Source organism: Pomacea canaliculata, linkage group LG14, assembly GCF_003073045.1.
Source record: "Pomacea canaliculata isolate SZHN2017 linkage group LG14, ASM307304v1, whole genome shotgun sequence".
Classification (NCBI taxonomy): domain Eukaryota; kingdom Metazoa; phylum Mollusca; class Gastropoda; order Architaenioglossa; family Ampullariidae; genus Pomacea; species Pomacea canaliculata.
The window spans coordinates 3,437,825-3,460,198 of NC_037603.1; the positions used below are offsets into that span (position 1 = coordinate 3,437,825).

Genomic DNA, 22,374 nt, shown 5'->3' on the forward strand with positions numbered 1-22,374 from the left:
GCACCACTCTCCCTCCATCTTACGTGTCGGGAAAGATGATAAATGAAATTCGAGATAAATATTTGATCGTCACCGACTCCCTCCCGCTGGGTCGGCTGCCCAGGCACGGGACTATTCATTCATACGGCGACCCTGCCGACCCTTGCCCAATGAGGTGACGTACATTTTTATTTCGACCAATTACTGCGCGCGCCCCGCGCGCCCTAATGAGTGTCAATTGGTCGAATTAGCTAAACACAGAGACTGTCATGCGCACAGATTACATCTCTTGCCTGAACCCGCTCCGGTGCCGGAGGGAGAAACCGATCCCCCCTTTCCCGGCGGAAGCGCTGGTTCTGATGAACTTTCTCCAGAGGCAAGGCAGATGGAGGAATGGTGGGAAAGGGAGTGTGGGGTGTAAAATAGTAAATATTCAGGAATTTGAGGAACTGGTGTAAAGAGAACTCTCGGAATATAGAAAGTAGGTAAAACAAAGTGTTATCCTTTGCGTTATCTTCATTCTGTGAGCAGCCAAGCCCATAAATATTCACATTCATCTCGTCGTCTTCAGCTGTTCATTACACAGCACATCTGATAATGTCTTTACGGCTATTTAATGTTCACGGAACAGTATACGTGTCTTTTCAAAACAAGGCATTTTTAAAAATATATATATATTACTGTGCAAGGTTCTGATAGACATAATTATACCAAGAATGAACAAGAAGAATAAAGGTGAAAACTGTTGTTCTGTTTTGTTTTTTACAATGACTTAGGAGTTCAATTTATTTTTATTTGTCACATCGATTTTATAGAATGTTACTTTGATGTTATTATATGGTCTTGTTTATAAGCGGCATCATCATCATCATCATCTTTTTTTTTTTTCCTCTTCTTCTTCTTCGATATAAGCCAGTTCTGTACAAAGCCAGTTATTCTGTTCTTCAACTATTTCGTTTAGTGTCATTATCATCCTGTTTTTTCTCAAGATTTGTCCACATAAAGTGGGGCTCAAACTGCCGAGGCACCGCCGTGCAAAGTAAGCAGGGTGGTAGCTGAAGGAAATGGCGACGACGTCCCGCAGCGCGCGGCGAGCACGAGATTGGGCGGGGATCGAGCAAACAGTGGGGCCGCCCCCAATCATTGCTCTATCGGCTGCAGTCTTTGATAGATTACGGAATAAATCGCTGACACACATCAATTTAGACTGTGTCTCAGTGTGTCTCGATGTCTTCCCAATAACCTCGGCGACCTCCCGCACGCCAAGTGCTAACACTGCCGCCGAGTGTAAAAAACGAAGAGTCGAGCGAGGAAGAATCGCTGGCACCCCGGTCAGGTGCCTCCCTCCTTTCTCCTACCCATCCCCGGTGCCCTCCGATGACTAGGATAACACTTATGGACGGGGGAGTGGGGTAGGATCATTTGATGTATCATTTGTTCGACTGGTGTAGACGGTCACTGTAGACTATTGGTTTATGTTATTGCAAACAGGTAATCTTATTTTTCTGATGGGCTCTACTTTTGCCCTCTGCATGCATGTTCATCAAAATCGAGTATCTCACTCAATCCATCTTTTCTGTGTTTATTTCTCTTACCTTGTTGAGAACGGTGTCTCTCTCACACATTTACTCCCACTCAACCTCGTACCATGCACACACACAAGCACATGCCATACAATAACAACTATACATAATGTTGAAGGGCCGGAGGGGAAAATGGAGAAAACAAAGGAAAGTTAAAAAAACTGGTATCTGGAATGTGTGACCATTTTCAGTTAAGCGTCATGTCTTCTTTGGATTTTATGTAATAGCAAGCAAGGGTTGAAAAGCGCAAAAACAGGATTGTTTTTTAGTATGCCTTCCCTGCCTCCTCGCTTCGGTGTGTTTGGGTGTGCTTGTGTGCTTGTTGGTTTGTATTTCAGTCTTGAAATAATGCATGCACTTGCCAATGAGCAACAGAAATCTGTCCGAGTTGTCTTTGTTAAAACAGTATACCTGAAAGTGTTTTTGTTTTTTTTTTTGTTTTTTGTTTGTTTGTTTTTTTTTTTGGGGGGGGGTATTTATTTAATTATTTATTTATTCATTTATTTTTTTGCCTTATTAGTCTGTTTGACCGCTTTCCCTTTTTCGTTTTTCCAACAGCTGGCATCTTGCTGCAGTCACCAGGCACGCCGCTGGATCCTTGCCGGGTACCCTCCTTTGTCGGCCTACCCGGCGTGGCCCGAGAAGCTCTGGAACGTGTTCCCTTCCCACCGATCTACCCCTACTACCCCTTCCACCCTGCCGCCGCTGCTGCTGCAGCCGCTGCCGTCGCCACGCAACATCCCGTGCATCCCATGATCCTCTTCCACCACCACATGGCGGCGCTGAACTACTCCGCAGCCGCTGCGTCACTTCCGGAAAGCAGCTTCCGGTCGTCGAAGAATGGAAGCATCGCCGACTTGAGATTGAAAGCCAGACAACATTTGGCGAGTCTGGGAATGTGATAATCAGCCGAACAGTTTTTGAACATTCGTATTTAAAAAAAAGTGTTGTTTACGTTGTCGGCGTACGTTGTTTCGCTCTGACGTCAGCGGACCGTGACACTGATCTGTTGTGTGTGATTTGATTTACCACTGGTCTTAGTTCTTCAGCTCATTGCTTCCAACGCATCCTTCGGTTAGACAAATAAAAGAAAATTCGTTATAAGAAAAGAACTTATTAAACGTTATTTTTGCCCTTGCCTTGCTTGTAGTTGAAGGGTTAGTGGGGAGCAATTCTGTTTCTAATGATTGAGTAAAGCTCACTGCAAAATATAACTATTTCCCCACATCTTGGTGAATCAAGCGGCACAAGCTGGTCTGGCCTGGCACAACACTTTGTCGAAACTGTCCTTCAGGGATATCTTGGAGGATGTACATTGTGCGACAGTGCACACACCGTTAGAGAGGGTGATCGACGCTGCTGTGACCAGAGGAAGAACTGGCATAAAAGCATGAATGAATGGACTGGTCGTCCTGCTCACCGTTGCCTAAAGCAGGCGTGAGTGGCAGGCCTTGTCAGCTGCTGCGTCTATCCAGGTACTCCCCACCCCTCACCCAACGACCAGTATCAATGACGAATGAATGAATGGTCAAGAATCTCGTTCCTTTCCGTTCTCGAGATACACACTGAGAACATCACAATGTACAGAAAGAGGTCAACATTTTTATTTTTTCTAACTGTAATATGATGAACCTACACTTACCTTGCATACGTGACGTATTACACAATACAATCCTGGACCAGCCCCTTCCTACTAGCGTACGCTACTGGTGAGAAAAATGTCTGGCTGTGATTTTGGGGATTCAGAAATTTAGCCAATTCTCTATGGGCGAGAATTCATGCTAGAAAGTGATCATAAGCCCCTGGTATTCTTAATCCAAGCCAAACACTCTATCCAGAGATTAATTAGATGGTCACGTGTTCGTCATGAATACCATTCCTACGTTAAATACATAAAGGGGACTGAAAACGTTGCAGCATTAATTTTATTCGTTAGTATTCAATACTTTGTTGTTTCAAAAGGAGAGTTATAGAGTAACCAGAAGAGTGTTTCATCAGGTGAGGGTTCTTTGTTGAGATATTTTGCGTATTGGAGTTTACCAAAACAATATAGTGACCTAGTTGGAAGAAATCTGGGGGAGTTCATTTTTAGCAAGGGGGAGTAAAGTGAGTTGTGGTAAACGTTTGTTATCCCCTTTCCAAAACGCTCAGGTCAAATATTTGTTTCATGTAATATATTTGTGCAACCTGGGCCTGGAACGTGACATAGCCGCGTGACAATAGAACATGGTGCTCTGCTTTGCATTCGTTCATTTCATCCTAACCGGTATAGGAGGTACCAGTTGTAGGGAATACATGATGGAACTCAGCTGAGGTGAACTCACAGGGCCGGTCTTGTGCCTACATTAGGTCCCCGAATTGATCACTGTACGTGGGTATATTAAATCAGTTGCACTTCTTTTATTTAGATCCATATATCAGTTGTTCTCAAAAGACAGCACTGCAGTCTGAAATCACTACATATTTATTAATAAGTCACGAAATTAAAGAGCGAAACTGGAAAAAAACTATTTTACTTTCCCAGACCAAAAGCAAACCATTCTGATGTCAAAACATGGTAGTATGAATCGTACATGCATCGCCGTGTGTATCAGAACATAACAGTATGCTTAATACCTCACCGTTTCTGTTGCGACTTGTGGGTGTTCATTCAACCGAGTCTGTCTTTACCAAGCCTCATGTCAAAGATAATGTTCAATCACAACAACTTTCCTCTCTACTGACCTTTCCTGTTTAGTATCTGGCTTTTCAGCGTATCCTAGATAATGGCGTTAAAGAAAAAACAAGAACTGGTGGCAATAGCATCAAGTTTTCCCTGTTACCAATCAGGACTAATGAACCAATGATGATCATCATCCATCATTGAGAAGGAATCTTCTATGCACAGAGCAATAGAAGAATAAAAATATATAGCAAACAAAGAAAAAAGTGAGTGCGCATACAGATCAGTCTTTATTATTTTATATGCACTAAATAAACTGTCATGTGTATGCTACTACAGACAAGGAGCTAAATTCTAGTTGACTTTTAACTTCCTCAAACATTTAATTTCGCAAATCCACATTCTCCATAGAATTCAAAACTACCTGCTTACATCTGAATTCATTTCCAGTTAGGAACACCAAAAATGATAAAATATTCAAGGGATAAATCAGCTACTTGACTCCATTTTTACATGTTATTGCCAACATGCAATGCTGAGAATGATCAAGGGGTATCACGGGTTCAATCTGATCTGGCACTCTAAATATGCACTGTATTCATGCTCGACCCTAAAGTCACACATTAAGGATTTGCTTGCATTCATGGTTATTATCCGCCTTAAGCTGTTTTGAGGCTATTAATGGGTGAATATGAACAAGTACTGATCACAGCAAACATTAACCCACAGCTGGCAAAAAAAAAGTATTTTCCCCCTTTAGTTGTCTACCTTTGAAAAGCAAAATATTTTCTGAAACACATTCATTTCACTATGCAGATAAATAAGAACTTCAAGTCTGTATGAGCCTTTACAATCTTGCTGGAAAAAGAGTCCATTGAGTACAACCTTACCCTCAGTATGATGCACAACTTGTTAGCAGAATGCACCAAAATATATCTTGCCCACATATAGATAGGAGAAATCCCTTCTTCTGTCAGCATATGTCTGATGATGTAGTTAAAATTGCTGCATTCTTTCTTTACAAAACAAAATGACCCCTCATTTGGTAGAAGCTGAGCAAAATATTAATTATTTGAAAAATCTATCATAAAACCCACCTCTCTATTAGGTTTGTTCTGCTTGTTTTTACAAAATGATTACATTTCTGGAATGTACACACACCTAAAATATTTACACAGAATTTATAAATTAAACATGGTAAGACTGTGATCTTATGAACACTTTGTCTTTTGTTCAGTTATCTTTTTGAGAGCCCAGACATCTTTCTGACATTGTCACTCATTAACAGGCCAGGATTTGTCAGTTTTGTATGTTGAGAAAATCTAAAGCAAAAACTAGAGTGTTCTTCTTACAATAGCATGAAAAAAATATATTTTTCCTGTCATTAACCAACAATGACAACTGGGATCACTCACAAAGTAACAGGACCTCCATATCTGCTCACAGACAAAGTGCTAATGATGGAGTTCAAAAGTTGCACAATATCTAGAAATCCTAGCAAACGCTGTTTTGGAAATTCCAATATCTGGAATCTGCAAATCAACAAATTACTGGTGTTGAATGAGGAACACTAACATTTGCTAAAATTGAGAATATTAAAGTTATACATCTTTCAGTCAACAAAAGAATGTGCAAAATAACCAACATCACAATTAACAATAAATGCAATTAGGTGCAATCAGCAGCCTTAAATTTAACCACTTCCTTATGCATCTTCTTCAAATTTATTTTTATCAAAAACACAGAATTGTGGATTTTTATCAAAGCAAAAATAGGACACATTCAAAACTCTCATTTTATGCAATTTTTTTTATCAAATGTCCACACAAAATACCTTTCAAAACCATCAACTTTTGCAAATACTTTGACAAATTTTGTGAATAAAAGATTCAAACTTTTTTCCCCAACAATAACCACTTTTAAAGCTCAAAACTAAAAGGAGGAAATAATTTAGCAATTTGTGTAGCTCCTATAAAGGTAAAAGATTATAGTTTTCATGACATCCCCTTTGGACAAAGCACTTTACATCTTCATGATACGATGATAACTTGCATCTCTTTGGTAAGATACTTCTTTTTTTACCTATACTCCAAATACCAAACATTCAATAAAATTTTAAAGAGTTTGGAAAGTTTAACCATCATGTTGTCATCTTTTATTAACAAATAGTCTTTACACCTTCTGTAGATATTTTTTTTTCTAACTTGCACTTGCTATACACATCTTATTTATGCATGCATTGTTCTCCCCATATTACATGTGCACTGCTCTATCAGAACAATGTAGCTCCTACTGTCACCACTAACTGTGCCTGCATTTACATTCATACATAAAACCACTACAAACTATTATGACTTACACAGTTCTACACATTAAGCATTTAGCAATAAAATAGTACAAACTTGCACCTGATCCTCTTTATATTAGTTCTTGATGAATATTATTTAAGAAATGACTTATAGCATTAAATCTGAATAAAATATCAAGCTATTTATCAAAATGTTCTCTTATGGAGGTGGGGGAGCAGGAGTAAGGAGGTTGCCAACAGACACACACATATGCAAGCATGTGTGTATTCACACACGTGCGCACGAGCAGACAACTGTACCATACATTAGAGTTCCTCATATCTTGTTTACATAAATCAAATATCACTTCCTCTTTTCTTCATTTCAATCTGTGGAATGTTGGATCAGGTAATTACAATCCCATGCATTCCATATATATGACCGTAGCTTCATGCAAGGATTTGCACTCCACAAACAAGTAGCAATCAAGACACATGGTTTACATGATTTAAAAAAAGTAAAAGTTTTGGAAAAAACCCAATACAAAACAAACATTTAATATGAAAAAAATAGAATGACTACAATGTACTGCTAACACATTGAAAAAAGTCCACTTTTAGTGCTGGACAAAACTAAATGGAATGGGCTGTTAAAATAAGGAAAAAATATCAGAATATTTTAACTTCAACTTTAAGTAAAATTCCTTTTGCCTCAAAACAAACTATAACCCCGCATCACCCTTCCCTCCAAAATTTTTGCGTAAACTCAAGAATGAAAAACAGTTTCAGCAGACACACGTTCACATACACACACAAAGAGCTATCACAGACAATCACTCCACAATAAACAAACTTTGATGGCAAACAGCCTTTGCCAGTGTGAGGTTAATCCTTCTTCAAGCGCTGGCTGGTCATACGATAGATGATGGAATCACGTCCAGGATCCATATTCCACATGCCGTAAGCAATAACAAAAACACTTATTATCCAGGCAACCATGATCCAAAGGATGATGTTGAACATGGCAGGATAGTCTTGGTCATAGTCCCATTCCAGGTTTAAGCTACTTGGAATAAAAGGCTGAAAAAAAAAAAAGAATTTTGGTATGAAATAATGTTTCCAAGGGCAATGTATTTATACACAGTCTTTTCCACTAAGACGGCATTCTTGTTGTTCTTCACATTCTACATTCTTGACATTCTAAATGTCAAAAAACCTCCCCTAAACAGATCTAATTCTAAACATAAAGCAAGAGATGAAACTGCTAGTCTGCACGAAAATCTAACACACACACACAGACCATTCAGACATGTGTTGAAGTACATAGTGTACATAACCTAAAAGCTATAATCTAAATGGGAAAGAGATAAAGTGAAAATAATATAACAGACAACAGCAGCAGATTGTGGGATTTTGTGTGTGTAAAGAAAAGGATCTTGTAACAGGAGGAACAATTTTCTGACATAAAAATATATATAAAAGGCCATGGAAGTTGCGACATGGCACTACAGCTATACCAACATTTTCATGAATGGCAAATGCACAGACACTTCAAAATCTCATAGAGATTGTCATTCAGCTGTCATTTGTTAGGAGACTGAATTTATTTTTCAGTGCCATGTTAAATTTATGCTAAGTCTTTAAGGATCTGTGTTAAAATATGTATGTCTTTGTTCTCCCATATTAACGTTTCTGAGCTTTAGAGCAGGTTTTTCAAGGACTAAGTATGGTCACAATATATTTCTGTCTCAGGATGGGATCACCATGACAGAAAACAGATCATAGAGGGATGGAATTAACGCCAATTTTGGAAGATTTAGATTATGCTGATTAGTTTTAGGCTATCTAGGCAATGCAAGGATGCACAGGATCAACAATTTTAACTGAAACCGCATAAAAACTAGGACTATAAGTAAATATAGGTAAAATAAAAAAATAAAACAGGACAACAGAACTCATCACAGCTAGCAGCAAAAAAGTGGAGAAAGTTCCAGAATTTACATATCTTGGCAGTCTAATTGCAACAGATGGAGCTATGGGAAAGGATGTGAAGAACGCATTCATCAAAGCAAATGGCCTTTGCAATGCTAAAATAAATCCCCAGGTCCAAGCTCGAAGACAAAATTAAGACTCCATAAAAGCAATGTAATTTTTTTTGTACTCTATGAGAGTGAATGCTAGATGAAATTAGGAACTAGAGACCTTCCAAAACAAATGTCTGAGGAAAATCCTCAAGATATTCTGGCCAACACCATTAACAAGGAAATATTAGTAAATGCCAGCTGCACAAATATGGCAACCATAATCTAAAAACAGAAGATGAAGACAGCTGAGGCTTGTTTACAGAATAAAAATAGATGCACCACCTAAAATAGCTCTTTCTCAGACAGGTGATAAGATAAAAATTTTAAATGAAACATGGCTGATCAAAAGAAACCCGACAAAGATCAGTTGAGAAAGAAACTGACACGGAACAACTAAATATCCTGCTGGCAGATAAAAATGGAGGTCTTTAATGGACACCTTACATAGCACCTAGGTATAAAGGTATGAAGAAGACTAAGCAATAAGTAAAGACTGCATCTAAAGCAGCAAAAGTGCTGTTTCAATACCACTTCTGTTGTTGATGGTGATGGTGAAGTAGCCTGCAACAATCCTCGCACTTTGCGGACCTGGCCTTTCTCTGGAGCTGGCACTACAAGCACCTGTACTACAACATTGTCATTGTAGATCTTACGGAAGTCTTTCGTCAACTGCAAATAAATAGAGAACATATTATGAGGCCTTGATTTGCTTTTTTAATGATGGAAAGCATACAGAGATTAACAATGCATGGTATACAGTTATAAGAAATTTCAGGTCAACCTACAGAATCAATGAAGTCTGTCATTATGCGGTGGGCATCTCTTGCTTGGTCAGAATCAGTTCCATGTGCATCCATCACAGATTTCAGGCCCGTGATAGCAAAAGAGAATAAGTCTGGAGTCTTTCCATTAGTCAGAGATTTGTCTCCATTTAGCTGTAAAATCAAATCATTTAAATAAAAACCATGCTACAAAAAGTAATCAATTAAAAAATTATGTGTTTTAAGGAAAAAATATGTAAATTGGAAAAGATTTATATCAAAATATTTAAAAGGTGATTCAATATTATCCCTTACCCCATGAAATTAAAAAAATAAATGGAATCTTTTAACATCAATGTGCTTTCTCTAAATCAATAATAGAATTTAAATGAACATTCTACTAACTGTTTTCAGAACATGATCCACCAGCTGCAGCTCAGCCAGAAGTTTCTGGTCTGGGGTGTAGGAATGGTTGAGAGATCCAACCTTCAGTTTTGACAATACAGAATCCCCATCCAGCAGCTGGTCAGCCAAGGAACGCATGGAAGTAGGCAGCTTGTTGAAGACATCATTTGGTGTGTTGATGTCAAAGAACTGGGGAAAAGGTGACAACAGTGGTATTATTACAGCATTGTTACAAAAAACAAAAACCAGCACCAAAAATACTAATGAAACTGGAGATACATGTTTGTACATAAATGGATGTAACCATGACTACAACAACAACAATTTTTAATTAAATCTAACTTGAAATATTATACATTTTAAGATTATTTTTCAGCTAGAAAAATTCAGCTTTTCAATTTACGATATATCGCAGATATCAAAAGACATCATTAATTATACTTCTCTTGCTTGCTTTCTTTTTTTTTTTTTTTGCACTTTACTCACATTGTTATCAGCTACTAGGTCCAGCATAAGAGGTTCTTCCTCAAGGAATGAGGACTGGACAGCATTCATCACAGAGCTGAAATCCACCAGCGGTATGTCCTAAAAAATGTAAAAATCAAACTATCCATCAAATACAAAAAAATGCAAAATAAAAAAAATATTAAAAAAAGCAGCTTGCTATGATATCTAAAATGAATGCATATTTTAAAGAGCTGTGAACACTGCCATGCCACCAATCTTGAACTTGGATAGTACTGTACTTACAGCCTCCACAGGGAAAGAAGCCATGCCCTGCGGTGAAATGTCATTTTCACCAGATGTCTGTGTAGTCACCACTGTCAGAAGAACACTTGCCTTTGGACGTTTGAACAGGGAACCTGACTGCACACCGGACCATGGTGTTTTCTATGCAAACAAATCAACAAATGGAATCAAAACATTCAAACATCTTTTTCAGCATTCAGGAGAAATGTGTCTACACCATCCTTGCATGTTTTCATGGTGTTGTTTGAAATTTTCTTTCCAAGCAAAATCTCAGAAATGTGCAATTATCATTACCAAGTAAAAAAAGGAAAAATGCTTATCAGGAAAGTTTAATTTTTGTAATGCATTTTTATTATCTGTATAATCAAAAGACTAACAAAGCTATTTTGATTTAACAAAGCTTTGGGATTAAGCTATTTTATTTCTAAGATGAGGGATGGTAGAGGAGTTAAGATTTTATAAGAAAACTATTACCTGTGAGCCAGAGATGCCTAATGTGTTACTTATAACACTAGGGATCTCACTAGCTGAAAGAGGCTTGCTTTGCTGTTGTTGAACGGTAACATAGGATGGTGCATGTGTAAGGATCAACTTCTGAGCAAGAGAGCTAGCCACAAAACCTGAAAGTAAATCAAGAAATGTAGTACAGATCAAAGTATTGACCTTACTGAATCCATGAATCTGTTTCTCTCTGTTAATAAATCTGTGTGTGTGTGTGAAATTCTTTTGGTATGTGCATTTACCAAGCTATGGATGTAGAACAGAAGAGAACTTAGTGAATGAAAAGAAAATTTAGGTGATAAATTAGTATAATGCAATCTGGCTGAAACTGCCATGTCTTCCTTAGACAACGATTACGCCTAATATGATAAATTATATTTTATTACGCCTTCATTAAAATTTAAAACACCTCAACTAGGCCGCAGAGAACATGTTAATAAAGACGACAATCGGAGTCAAAGGCAACGAGTTCTCGATCTTAACACTAACCTTTTGTACGTAAAGAACATTTATGAAAATATATCTTCTCTACGAGTAAACTATTTTGAAGGTTGATCATCTGACAAATGTAATCCACATTCACTTCTGACTTATCAAAAGCTGTACGAGTTTTTCCCCCTCATTTTCTCCCTTTTTATAGCCACAAAGGCGAAGTTCCTCTTCTCTAAAACAAAATCTTATTAAAACCAACTTCCTAATGCCATAAAATCTACTAGTGTGCACCCTGAAGGTCTTTTGAAAAGCACATACGACTGAACCCACATAATCACGAGTGATAAAAATACAGTGATCATAAATTCTACATCTTTCTATACCCATTACAATCTTCTGATGCCGAACTCACAACTACCACCTATCTTGTGGCTTAATACTAATGTACAAAAATCATGTGGCATGATTTCTTAATCTAAACGAGGTAAAATAAATAAAACTTACACAAACAGATAAATGTGGGCAGAGCCGAGCAGGACGTGAACGCCATTTTCATTATGCCGTGTCATGTGACAACAAAGGAGAGTGCACTCTGCCATAAGTAACTAAAAAAAAAACGCCGAGAAAAGTAGCCTCCCTTTGATACCAAATAACTACATCTAAACTTGCCACTTTTTGAAAAAGCTCGGAATCAGCGTAAATTCCGATTAATTCACACAAAGAACAATTGTAGGACGAGGCTTCAGAAGTAAACGTGGTCATGTGTCACCTATAACAGCTAACAACACATAATAAATAATCGACTTTTTTAACTTATGTCCAGCCACTGTTATCCGTACGCAAAGAAGACAAAAAGCACAAAAGAATTTTAAAATTTGTCACGTGAATATGTAAAAGTGTAAATACTTTATAATTTTAATATAATGTAAAACATAAAAATTCTCAAATATTTTGAAGGCAAGTGAAAACTGAAAACAACAGTTTTTAATGAATGTGAAAAGAGAAAGGGAATAGGTGTCAAAGGTGTGTAGCCAAACTAGAATTTGATTATCAGCATTGAAAATAAAAGCTCGAACTTAAACTTTCAACTCTTACTGATTACAGTTTGTTGAAAATGCATTATAGCTGAGGAGGCAATATAAATTGCGGCAAGGAGGTAAACAGGTATGACATGCAGAAAAAGAACAGTGTGCTAGAGACGAGAGCTGAATCAAATGACAGCTAGCCCTCCCTCTGTTGGCGAAAAGCGCTAACTGTTGCCCTGCAAACAACAATAATAATATCTGTGACAGAATGGGCTAAATCCAAGTTGTTGACTGCAGCGAGCTAAAGCTAGGTTTTACAGATACAATAGTTTGGAATATAAGTAGCCAGATCTTTTTGCCAAAGTCAATTTATAAGAAGACTAAATACAATTCTTCTTTCAAAAGATGGAAATTCTAAAGTGATAGTTGTCCAGTGGGGCAATGAGCCAGATGAGGCAACAATAATTAATTCCTGGAACAATAAGAGTATTGAGGAAGACAGTTATCTTGGTGGAATACATTTAGCACAGATGGGACAAAATGTGCTGGATATGCAGCATGCAACATTGACGAGAACCAATTTTTTTCACGGGGTTTTTTTTTTTTTCAAGTTCATTGTGGTTTAAAAAAAAACGGATAGCTTTTTTTCTGTTTATGCTTTTTTTTTCCCCATATCATCCTACTAGCACTGATGTAGGTTGGCACTGACATAGCAACAGATCTAAAAAGTACATCATTTTATTTCATTTCAATAAGTGACAAAATACATGGACGTACATAATAATTCCCTGGTATATATGTACATAATGAATTGTGTAACAAAGCACTATATCTATATGTTGCTTTTGGGATGTATTTGAAGTGGTCTACACTTACTTTCTGCTTGTTAAACGGGAGTTGTTTATCCTTCAGAAAGATCCCCCAAAATCGAGCATGTTTTATCAATGCTTTTAGTAAGGAAATGTCCAACTTTATGACTAGAATAGGGTTATGAAACATTAGGCAGTAAGGAACGATTTAGTAGTACGAGGAAAATCTGAGCGAGCTTTGCAAACTTCCGTGGAGAGATGAGTTTCTCACCTAGAAAATGGGTGGTCCTGAAAAGGACCTGTGATCAAGTATTTGGAATAGTTGTGACATGAAGTTTAAGCCTTGGCCTTCCCTTTGGCTGCCTTCTTGGCCGGGCTTTTGGCTGCTTTCTTTGCAGCTGGTTTGGCGGCCTTGGGCTTCTTGGCTGCAGCAGGCTTGGCAGTCTTGGGCTTGGCAGCTGCCTTCTTGGGAGACTTGGCTTTCTTCAGGGTTCCCAGGGATCAGGGATGGTGCCAAAAAAGGACCTTAAAAGGACCTTTCATGCATTCGAAAGGACCTAAGTGACAGTCATCAATGCTTAAGTTTTTCTCTTGTGTGGTCGGAAAGATGTATTATTTATGAATCTGTGGTCTTCTCTATGTTCTCAAATACATGTATTTCTAGTAATAAATAATCAAAGAGTTAATTTTGATGCCTGTCTGCCATATTTAGATTAGATAACTTAAAAAGTGTCCTTAGCGCGCTGATAACATACACCGTTTAATGTTCCAAGTTTTCTAGAGAATCTAAGTAATAATAATTGCAAAACCTGAAAGCCATTCTTTGGTGTAATACAAAAGTCAGTTCACGGTGTCTCTCTCTCGCACACACACTCTAACGGAAGAGAGAGATAGAAATAGAGCTATGCACAGTAGTACTAGAAGATCAAAGTTCAAGAAAGAGTAAGTTTCTAAGAACTTTTGAAAAAAAGAGCGTTTTTTTGCGAATACGGAAGGGCAACTAGTGTTGTACAGATGTGTAGACCAACATTTTCTTGTGACTACAAGGGAATGCCAAGGATTGGGAGGATCAGATGAGGAATGAAAAGAGTGTGATCCTAATGCTAAACCAAAGATGGAATGAGTCGAAACTGTCAAGCATTACAGCCCATTTATTTTTAACCTTGAGATATTATTTAAGCATTCTTATTACACATACATGTAACACATGCAAACATATACATAAACAGCGTGATATACTAATACACATAAGATTAAGATTACCAAAATGACAAAGCAATCCATCTACTATAAGCAAAAGTTTCATTGATGAAATTCAATTCTTTGTCACCCCTACAGCTTTACCAATACTAAACAATACAATTTCTTTACACAACCTAATTTCCTCTAAATAGTTCTGGTTTTTTAACATGTTCCATAGCATACATGTACAGAATTGTGCAGGCTTATTTAAACTGAAATAAACATTAATTCTGAATGTCACAATTCAACACCTTTTAATTTCTTCCTGTAATCTATCAATGTCTGACTGAATCTTTGGTTATCTCCTTCTTCTTGTCTTTGGCTAACAACGCATGTTGTTAGATCTTTCAATTAAGTGAAAAACTTTTTTGCTCTTCAGCTGGAAACTATGTCTGTCAGCCAGTTCCAGCAGGTGTCGTTCTTCGGCACTGGTGTCTTTAGCCTTTTTGTGAGTATTACAGCTCATCTCCTAATCTCTTTCTGTGGACCTGCTTTTCTTCTGTTTCCTTCTGCTGCTTCTGCTCAGAGAGGTAACGTTCATACCTGCCATAGGCACTAGAAGCGGATATCATCATGGTTTGGAGATCTCAACATTTTCCACCCTCCCACACTGTGAATATGATCAAGAATTACTCTGCGTGCTTTTAGTGCAGTCTGACTAAGATTGTCAGCTACTGTTTCTTTGTTGAATGAAAATCCTCTTTCCACTGTAGCTTGACCATGAGAGAGTAGGAGTAACTGTCTGACAACAGACACAACACCTGAAACTCTGCTTTTCCAGCAAGGGCATCATAAAACCAACTATCCAGTCTTTGTGTCATAGGGTCAAAGCCTTACTACCACACTCACCTGCAGAACTGTCAAGAAAATTACGGAACTCTGACAATACCTTGTCACAAGTCACATCATCAAACCTTTTCACACCTTGGCAATACAACAAAACCTTTTTCATTTTTTGTATTGATTTGTCTTTTCCCCCATGGTCTTTGGGTTTAAGAAAGTTATGTTTCTCACTAGGGTGTACTTCAGTGGAGATTTATCCTGCAATTTTAGAACAACTGCTTTCAAAAAATCTCTGCATTCAGCTCTGAAGGCCATGAGAGTTCCATCGTTTACTGATGACTGTTTCTTAGCTACAGCCAGTAGTCTATCAACCCTGAAGCCAAGTTCGATCATGCTCAGATTGACATGGTTAGAACTGTTGCATATATCAACCTGCACAAGTTGGAGGGCAGTTTCACATTTATTAAGTACATTTGACTTGATAAATTTGTGCATCAGATTTTTCATAATGTCATGTAAGTCTAAACAAAGAAGGAAGAAGAGGCTGATCAGCTTGGTATTTTCTCAAAAAAGGTTCAAGTATACTGGCAATTAAACTAAAGAAAGCCAGACGACATGAAAGCAAAGGGGTAGATAAGACTCCAGCTTTTACAATATCAAAAGATTTGTTCTTTGGCAATGTTATTTTTTTCTCCATTGCAGCTTGACAAATTTTTCCAAGTATGGAAGCATAACAATTGCTTTTTCAGCAACAGAATTGTTTTCAAGCCATCGGTGAGCACAGAACTTGGCTGGAAAAGATGTGGAACCAGTTACTTTTTATATAATCTTCTCTTCTGGCTGGGCTGTCTCTGAACAAGATATAAGCAGATGTAAGAAATGACTCAAGCTCCCATTTGAGAAGCCTCGCACCCACGCCTAAATGCATTGTGCATAACATGGAGTCCACAGCTGCCCACATTTAACAAACCAACATTGTGATTGGTAATCATGTCGTTATTAATTTTCTCAAGAAGGTTTAGGTTTACAGAAGGTCCATCCATAGAATTTGAAGTAAATTAGCTTGCTTGAAGTTTGATTCGCTAATTACCTTACTGAACTTTTGTTGAAGGTCTATGGCCGCGAATGACCCAAAAATTCCGAGGTCAGGTAATGAGTCCTTACAGCATTGTCACTCCAGTAACGAACATGGAAATCCAGCTGTTTAGTTTGAGTCTTATGTTAGAAGATTCATCAAACAAAAGAACATACTCAGGCGACGAATTTACACAGTCCAGAAGCAATTTCGAAAAGTGAGGAGCAAGCCCAAATGAAGTTAGATAACTGGCTTTTGTTTGACCGCACTTAAATTCTGCAGCTACTTGGCTGTTCTGGACATAAGTCGAAACAGTTCAGCAGACTTTTCAGCAGATCTGAAACTGTAGTGTGATTCCACAATCTTGAGAGTCCACAGGATCTCTGCCTTCAATCGTTCATTGCTCATCACGAAACCTATTCAAAGAAAACATTTAAGTTACCATTATGTCTGTAAACATTATGTTCTGTCTGAATAAAAGACAGGTTTCAAAAAGCAATAATTAATGACATGATAATATAAATAATACTAAACTAAGTTAAAGTATAAAGATGGCAGCATAGTTGAAAATGAAAGTTATTTTCAGCTAACTGATTTAGCTTTAATGTTAAATTGTTTGATTTTAAAAATCCAAAAAATAATGTATTTGCTGGTAAAATAGGATAATAAGCATACATTATTAATTATACTTTCTTTTTAATCTTTCCTGATCAGATGCCAAAAATTCAGATCAATTTTCTGCAGCAAAGCTGTAGTAGATTCGTGATTGTATAAAACTCTATTTGTAGTTCGAATCATGAGAAAATGAAAATCTCAACTTTTTAATTTAAATAATTCTTTGCTATTTACTGATCTTTAAGCTATTGGCTTCACCGTAAATTAGACGATAGGCTTAATAAAGAGTGGAAAAAAACCGCAAAATGTTATGCACGCTTTAATTTAATGTGTTTTTCTAAGTACCCACATCGTTAACTAAATGAATAGCTAAAGATAAATAATTGTCAACTTACTGGACACACTTGCAGAGCTGGTCGGTGCCGTCTGATTTTGAGCGGGCTGTGGATGTTCTCGATGACGAAAGTAATCAGTTACACAAAAGCGCGCATCTTTCAGAAATACTTTTATTTGCCTTTGGTGTCTTTCGGTAACCATGTGCTGTTTCAGAACACTTTCGCCCATTGATGAAAGATTCAGAGATATTTGCAGGCAGCACATCGTGCCAAATGTTTATTGCTCGAGTCTTTTATTAACCAATCTTTTATACTTGTCTTCCTTTAGCCACTTCTCCTGAAAAGAGCACTTCCCCGCATCTTTCAAATTGTTAAGGCAGACAAAGAAATGTGGTCGACACGACGAGAGTGAACTCGCGAAAGGCGAAACGGACGTTCCCGCCGCGAGCGAGACTGGGTAGTCATGTTGATTTAAAATAGCAATGCAGCGAAAAATCGTCGTATTTTGCGCCAAAGTCTACTCCGGAAATTTAAATTTGTTGTAATATTTTATCGATAAAAGGACTTAAAAGGGTCACAGAGAAAATGTAAGGACCTGTGTGAGAATTTGAAAGGACCGCATGGCAAATAAAAGGACTTAAAAGGCCTTTTGGCGAAAATTCAATATAAAAGGACTTAAAAGGACCTTGCAAGGACCTGGGAACCCTGTTTCTTGGCAGCAGCAGCAGCTTTGGGTTTCTTGACAGCAACCTTCTTGGGAGAAGCCTTGGGCTTTTTGGCGGCGGCCTTCTTGGGAGAAGCCTTGGGCTTTTTTATCGCAGCAGCTTTGGGCTTCTTGGCTTTTTTGGGCTTGGGTGCGGCGACGACTTTCTTCTCACCCAGACGGAAGGAACCGGACGCCCAGTCCCCTTCGACTTGCTTGAGGGTCCCGACCTTGACGCCAGCTTTCAGGGCGGTCTTGAGGCGAGCGTTGATCTTGGCCACCTCGTCGCCCACTTTGTAGTTGGCCTGGATGTACTTGAGGATGGCCTGTCGTGACGAGCCACCCCGTTCTTTCAGGGTGTCGATGGCTGCTGCAATCATGACGTTGTATTTCGGGTGTTCCGACGGTTTGGCTGGCTTCTTGGTCTTGGCGGCGGCTTTCTTGCTGGCGGCAGGAGCAGAAGACGCAGCTGGAGTGTCGGCGGCAGTGTCGGCCATGGTGATGCGGAGACAGAGAGCGAGACAAGGAGCGGGCAGCACACGCAGTCAGTGACGGAGGCAGGCAGAGTGACGGGCCCTGCACAGCGCGGTGTCTATATGCGCCCAGCGCGAGCCGCAACGTCAGCACCACGCCGCCACCGGCCAAATCCGCTCGCGCTGCTAGCGCGCCGCACTAACTTGTGCTTCTTTGCTTTCCTTCTCCTCAAAATACACCCTCACCCCTTCACATTACCTGCACATGTTTAGTATCCTACAAATCTACAGACATTCAGCTCTCCACTGGTGTATTCGTTATCGCTGTAGACCGTTTCTCACTTTAGATATTTACAAAACAACATGCCTTGTTGTGATCTGAGAAACATGACCACAGCAAAAAATGCAATTAATGTAACTTAATTCAAGCAAAATAACTGTTAAATTTTATGAAGATGGTTGCACCATACAATATTCTTTGTGTCTAGTGTATTTGTTTTTGCAATGTTGTATTCAGGTGTAGTTTGTAGATGTTTTTCTGAGGTGACCTACGCACAAGATATTTTTGGCCGCCATAATTCGGTCACAGAATTGATACGGCAAAAAGTTTGAGATTTATGGACATTTTTATTTTATTGACACATAATTCATAGGTGTTTAATGTGCAGGAATGACATCTTTTAATGGAAAATGTATATTTCCTTACCTTGTGTTTAAAAGAATGGATCGATCTATGAGGCGATCGTGTGCATGCGTGTCGTAGGTTCGTTGCGAAAGTTGCTGATCTGTGACCTACGATATATTTATTATTATTTATGTTACTAGTAAAACCAATCAGTCGTGAGACCTCAACTTTATGCGAATAAGGGTTCATAAGAATTTGTGGTGAAGAGTTTACTTCTTGTTTTTTATTTGGTAATGCGATTGTGAGACTACGACAGTTATTTAAGCCATCGAGTCATGAGCCCATATATATATATACTGTATATAGATTGAAATTTAATCAACAAATCCATCATGCGAATTGAATGAGAGGTTTATTCGTGAAACTGTCGATAATTTAAATGTTTAATGTTATATCTTCTGCCGAATAGTCCATTACGCAAATTGACCGGTTACAGTCCGATAGTTTTTATCAGGCTTGGTGTGGTCTGTAGGTGGGAGGGCACTTGGAAAAAATCTGAGTGGATAAGTTTGGCAATGCTTTTGTGTGGAAGGAAGGAATGTCACAAAGAATGTTTCTTTACGGATCTTTGGGCATTGTCGCTGGACTTTCGTGCGTGCTCGGGCATGTCAGTCCGGTGGCTGGGGCATTACAAAGTGGGTAAATAAATATTATCAGTCACTGTCTGGGTAGCTTCGTCTCTCTAATCTGTGATTAAATAGTAGAGTTACTAACATCACTAATGAAAAGTGATAAAACGACAGCAGCTATCTGTTAAAATTATTTTATTTATCATGCCAGTTCATAAAAACAAAAACAAGACACTTTACTGAAATGTTCGCAACATAATAATAATAATTAACGTACTAAGAACATAGCTTTTTAAATTAGCTTTTATGTTTATCACACATGACCTATGCAATCAAGGATGCGTACCCAACGCATTACAAAACTCAGTTGCACCCACATTCATAATTTAAATATCCTCTAAGAGTCAATTAAATGTATTGAGGTAGTCAGTTTAAAGAAACACGTACAGTTACACAATGTTACAGCTGCGTGAGCTAAAACTGTTTGAAATAAGACGAAACTTGGTGAGCGTAAGTTCTCCGTACACATTAGTGCATTTCCTATAGCAATAATAAAATGCACAAATGCATGATGGCCGACAGCTGGACACACGACGTGGGGGTCATGACAACGTGGTGGGTGATGAAGACTGGGTGGGTGCAAGGCGGGGTGGGTGGGTGGGCCAGGCCTCACCACCATACAAGAGCACACCCACGGCTGAAAGGCCAGGTGGGTGGGTGCGCCCGGCCTCACCAACGGGCAAGAGCACACCCACGGCTGCAAGGCCAGGTGGGTGGGTGCGCCCGGCCTCACCAACGGGCAAGAGCACACCCACGGCTGCAAGGCCGGATGGGTGTGTGGGGCCGGACTTACCACCGGCAAAAGCACACCCACGGCTGCAAGGCCGGCCTCACCATCGGGCAAGAGCACACCCACGGCTGCAAGGCCGGCCTCACCACCGAGCAAGAGCACACCCACGGCTGCAAGGCCGGCCTCACCATCGGGCAAGAGCACACCCATGGCTGCAAGGCCGGGTGGGTGTGTGGGCCCGGCCCCACCACCGGGCAAGAGCACACCCACGGCTGCAAGGCCGGGTGGGTGGGTGCGCCCGGCCTCACCACCAGGCAAAAGCATCCCCACGGCTGCAAGGCCGGGTGAGTGTGTGGGCCCGGCCTCACCACCGGGCAGGAGCACACCCAAAGGCTGCAAGGCCGGCCTCACCACCGGGCAAGAGCACTACCACGGATGCAAGGCCGGGTGGGTGTGTGGGCTCAGCCTAACCATGGGCAAGAGCACACCCACGGCCGCAAGGCAGGGTGGGTGGGTGCGCCCGGCCTCACCACCGGGCAAGAGCAAACCCACGGCTGCAAGGTCGGGTGGGTGGGTGCGCCCGGCCTCACCACCGGGCAGGAGCACACCCACGGCTGCAAGGCCGGCCTCATCACCGGGCAAGAGCACACCCACGGCTTCAAGGCCGGGTGGGTGGGTGCTCCCGGCCTCACCACCGGGTAAGAGCACACCCACGGTTAAAAGGCCGGGTGGGTGTGTGGTACCGACCTCACCACCGGGCAAGAGCACACTTACTGCTGCAAGGCCGGGTGGGTGTGTGGGCCCGACCTCCCCACCGGGCAATAGCACACCCACAGCTGCAAGCCCGGGAGGGTGTGTGGGCCCGGCCTCACCACCGGACAAGAGCACACCCACGGCTGCAAGGCCGGGTGGGTGGGTATGCCCGACCTCAACACCGGGCAAGAGCACACCCACAGCTGCAAGGCCAGGTGGGTGGGTGGGCCCGGCCTCACCAACGGTCAAGAGCACACCCACGGCTGAAAGGTCGGCCGCACCACCGGGAAAGAGAAAACCCACGGCTGCAAGGCCTAGTGGGTGTGTGGGCCCGGCCTCACCACCGGGTAAGAGCACACCCACGGCTGCAAGGCCGGTTGGGTGTGTGGGCCCGGCCTCACCACCGGGCAAGAGCACCCCCACGGCTGCAAGGCCGGGTGGGTGGGTGTGTGGGCCAAGTCTCACCACCGGGCAAGAGCACACCCACGGCTGCAAGGCCGGCCTCATCTACCGGGCATGAAGCACACACGGCTTCAAGGCCGGGTGGGTGGGTGCTCCGGCCTCAACCCGGCAAGAGCAACCCACGGCTTCAAGGCCGGGTGGGTGGGGTGCTTCCCGGACTCACCCCCGGCAAAGAGCAAACAAACGGCTGGCAAGGTCGGGTGGGTGTGTGGGCCGGCCTCACCACCCGGGCAAGAGCACACCCACGGGCTGCAAAGCCGGGTGGGTGGGTGCACCCGGCCTCACCACCGGGCAAGAGCACAGCTCTGCTGCAAGGCCGGGTGGGTGTGTGGGCCCGACCTCACCACCGGGAAAGAGCAGCACCCACGGCTTGCCAGGCCGGGTGGTTCGGTGGGCCCGGCCCTCACACCGGAAAAAGCACACCCACGGCTGCAAGGCCGGGTGGTTTGGTGGGCCCGGCCTCCACCGGAAGAGAGCAACACCACGACTGCAAGAACCGGGTGGGGGGGTGCGCCCGGCGTCACCACCGGGCAAGAGCACCCACGGCCTGCAAGGCCGGGTGGGTGTGTGGGCCCGGCCTCACACCGGCGAGCACACCCACGGCTGCAAGG

At 41.1% G+C, this 22,374-nt stretch overlaps 3 protein-coding genes across 3 annotated transcripts in view; 1 reads left to right on the forward strand and 2 right to left on the reverse strand.

The window, feature by feature from the left end:
* LOC112555065 (short stature homeobox protein 2-like) overlaps positions 1-2,674 on the forward strand; it is a 35,105-nt gene extending 32,431 nt beyond the window's left edge. Inside the window, exon 4 of the mRNA XM_025223227.1 lies at positions 2,121-2,674. Coding sequence (XP_025079012.1) covers positions 2,121-2,464 — 344 coding nt within the window. The 3' untranslated portion in view covers positions 2,465-2,674. The remainder of the gene's footprint in view (positions 1-2,120) is intronic.
* A 1,336-nt stretch (positions 2,675-4,010) lies between these two features.
* LOC112555064 (renin receptor-like) lies at positions 4,011-12,057 on the reverse strand. The gene is made up of 8 exons (XM_025223226.1): positions 11,949-12,057; positions 10,986-11,131; positions 10,512-10,652; positions 10,248-10,346; positions 9,762-9,950; positions 9,381-9,530; positions 9,124-9,264; positions 4,011-7,591 (listed from the first exon to the last, which is right to left on the reverse strand). The coding sequence occupies exons 1-8, from the start codon at positions 11,998-12,000 to the stop codon at positions 7,397-7,399; spliced, it is 1,113 nt and encodes a 370-aa protein (XP_025079011.1). The 5' UTR covers positions 12,001-12,057; the 3' UTR covers positions 4,011-7,396.
* Positions 12,058-13,559: 1,502 nt separating this feature from the next.
* On the reverse strand, positions 13,560-18,741 carry LOC112555525 (histone H1-delta-like). Its single transcript, XM_025223958.1, has 2 exons — positions 18,013-18,741; positions 13,560-13,779 (listed from the first exon to the last, which is right to left on the reverse strand). Exons 1-2 carry the CDS (start codon positions 18,526-18,528, stop codon positions 13,615-13,617), a joined length of 681 nt encoding a protein of 226 aa, XP_025079743.1. The 5' UTR covers positions 18,529-18,741; the 3' UTR covers positions 13,560-13,614.
* Between the last annotated feature and the right edge of the window lie 3,633 nt (positions 18,742-22,374).

Bases quoted from the DNA above. Each gene is read 5' to 3' on its own strand.
- LOC112555064 (XM_025223226.1), bottom strand. From the start codon at position 12,000: ATGAAAATGGCGTTCACGTCCTGCTCGGCTCTGCCCACATTTATCTGT. The intron at 9,531-9,761 runs GTTAGTAGAATG...TTGATTTTACAG, and splicing joins TGGATCATGTTCTGAAAACA to CTAAATGGAGACAAATCTCT. The intron at 7,592-9,123 runs GTATTGAAACAG...TTTTTTTTTCAG, and splicing joins CACCATCAACAACAGAAGTG to CCTTTTATTCCAAGTAGCTT.
- LOC112555525 (XM_025223958.1), bottom strand. From the start codon at position 18,528: ATGGCCGACACTGCCGCCGACACTCCAGCTGCGTCTTCTGCTCCTGCC. The intron at 13,780-18,012 runs TCCTTTTAAGTC...CACCATCCCTGA, and splicing joins GTTCCCAGGTCCTTGCAAGG to TCCCTGGGAACCCTGAAGAA.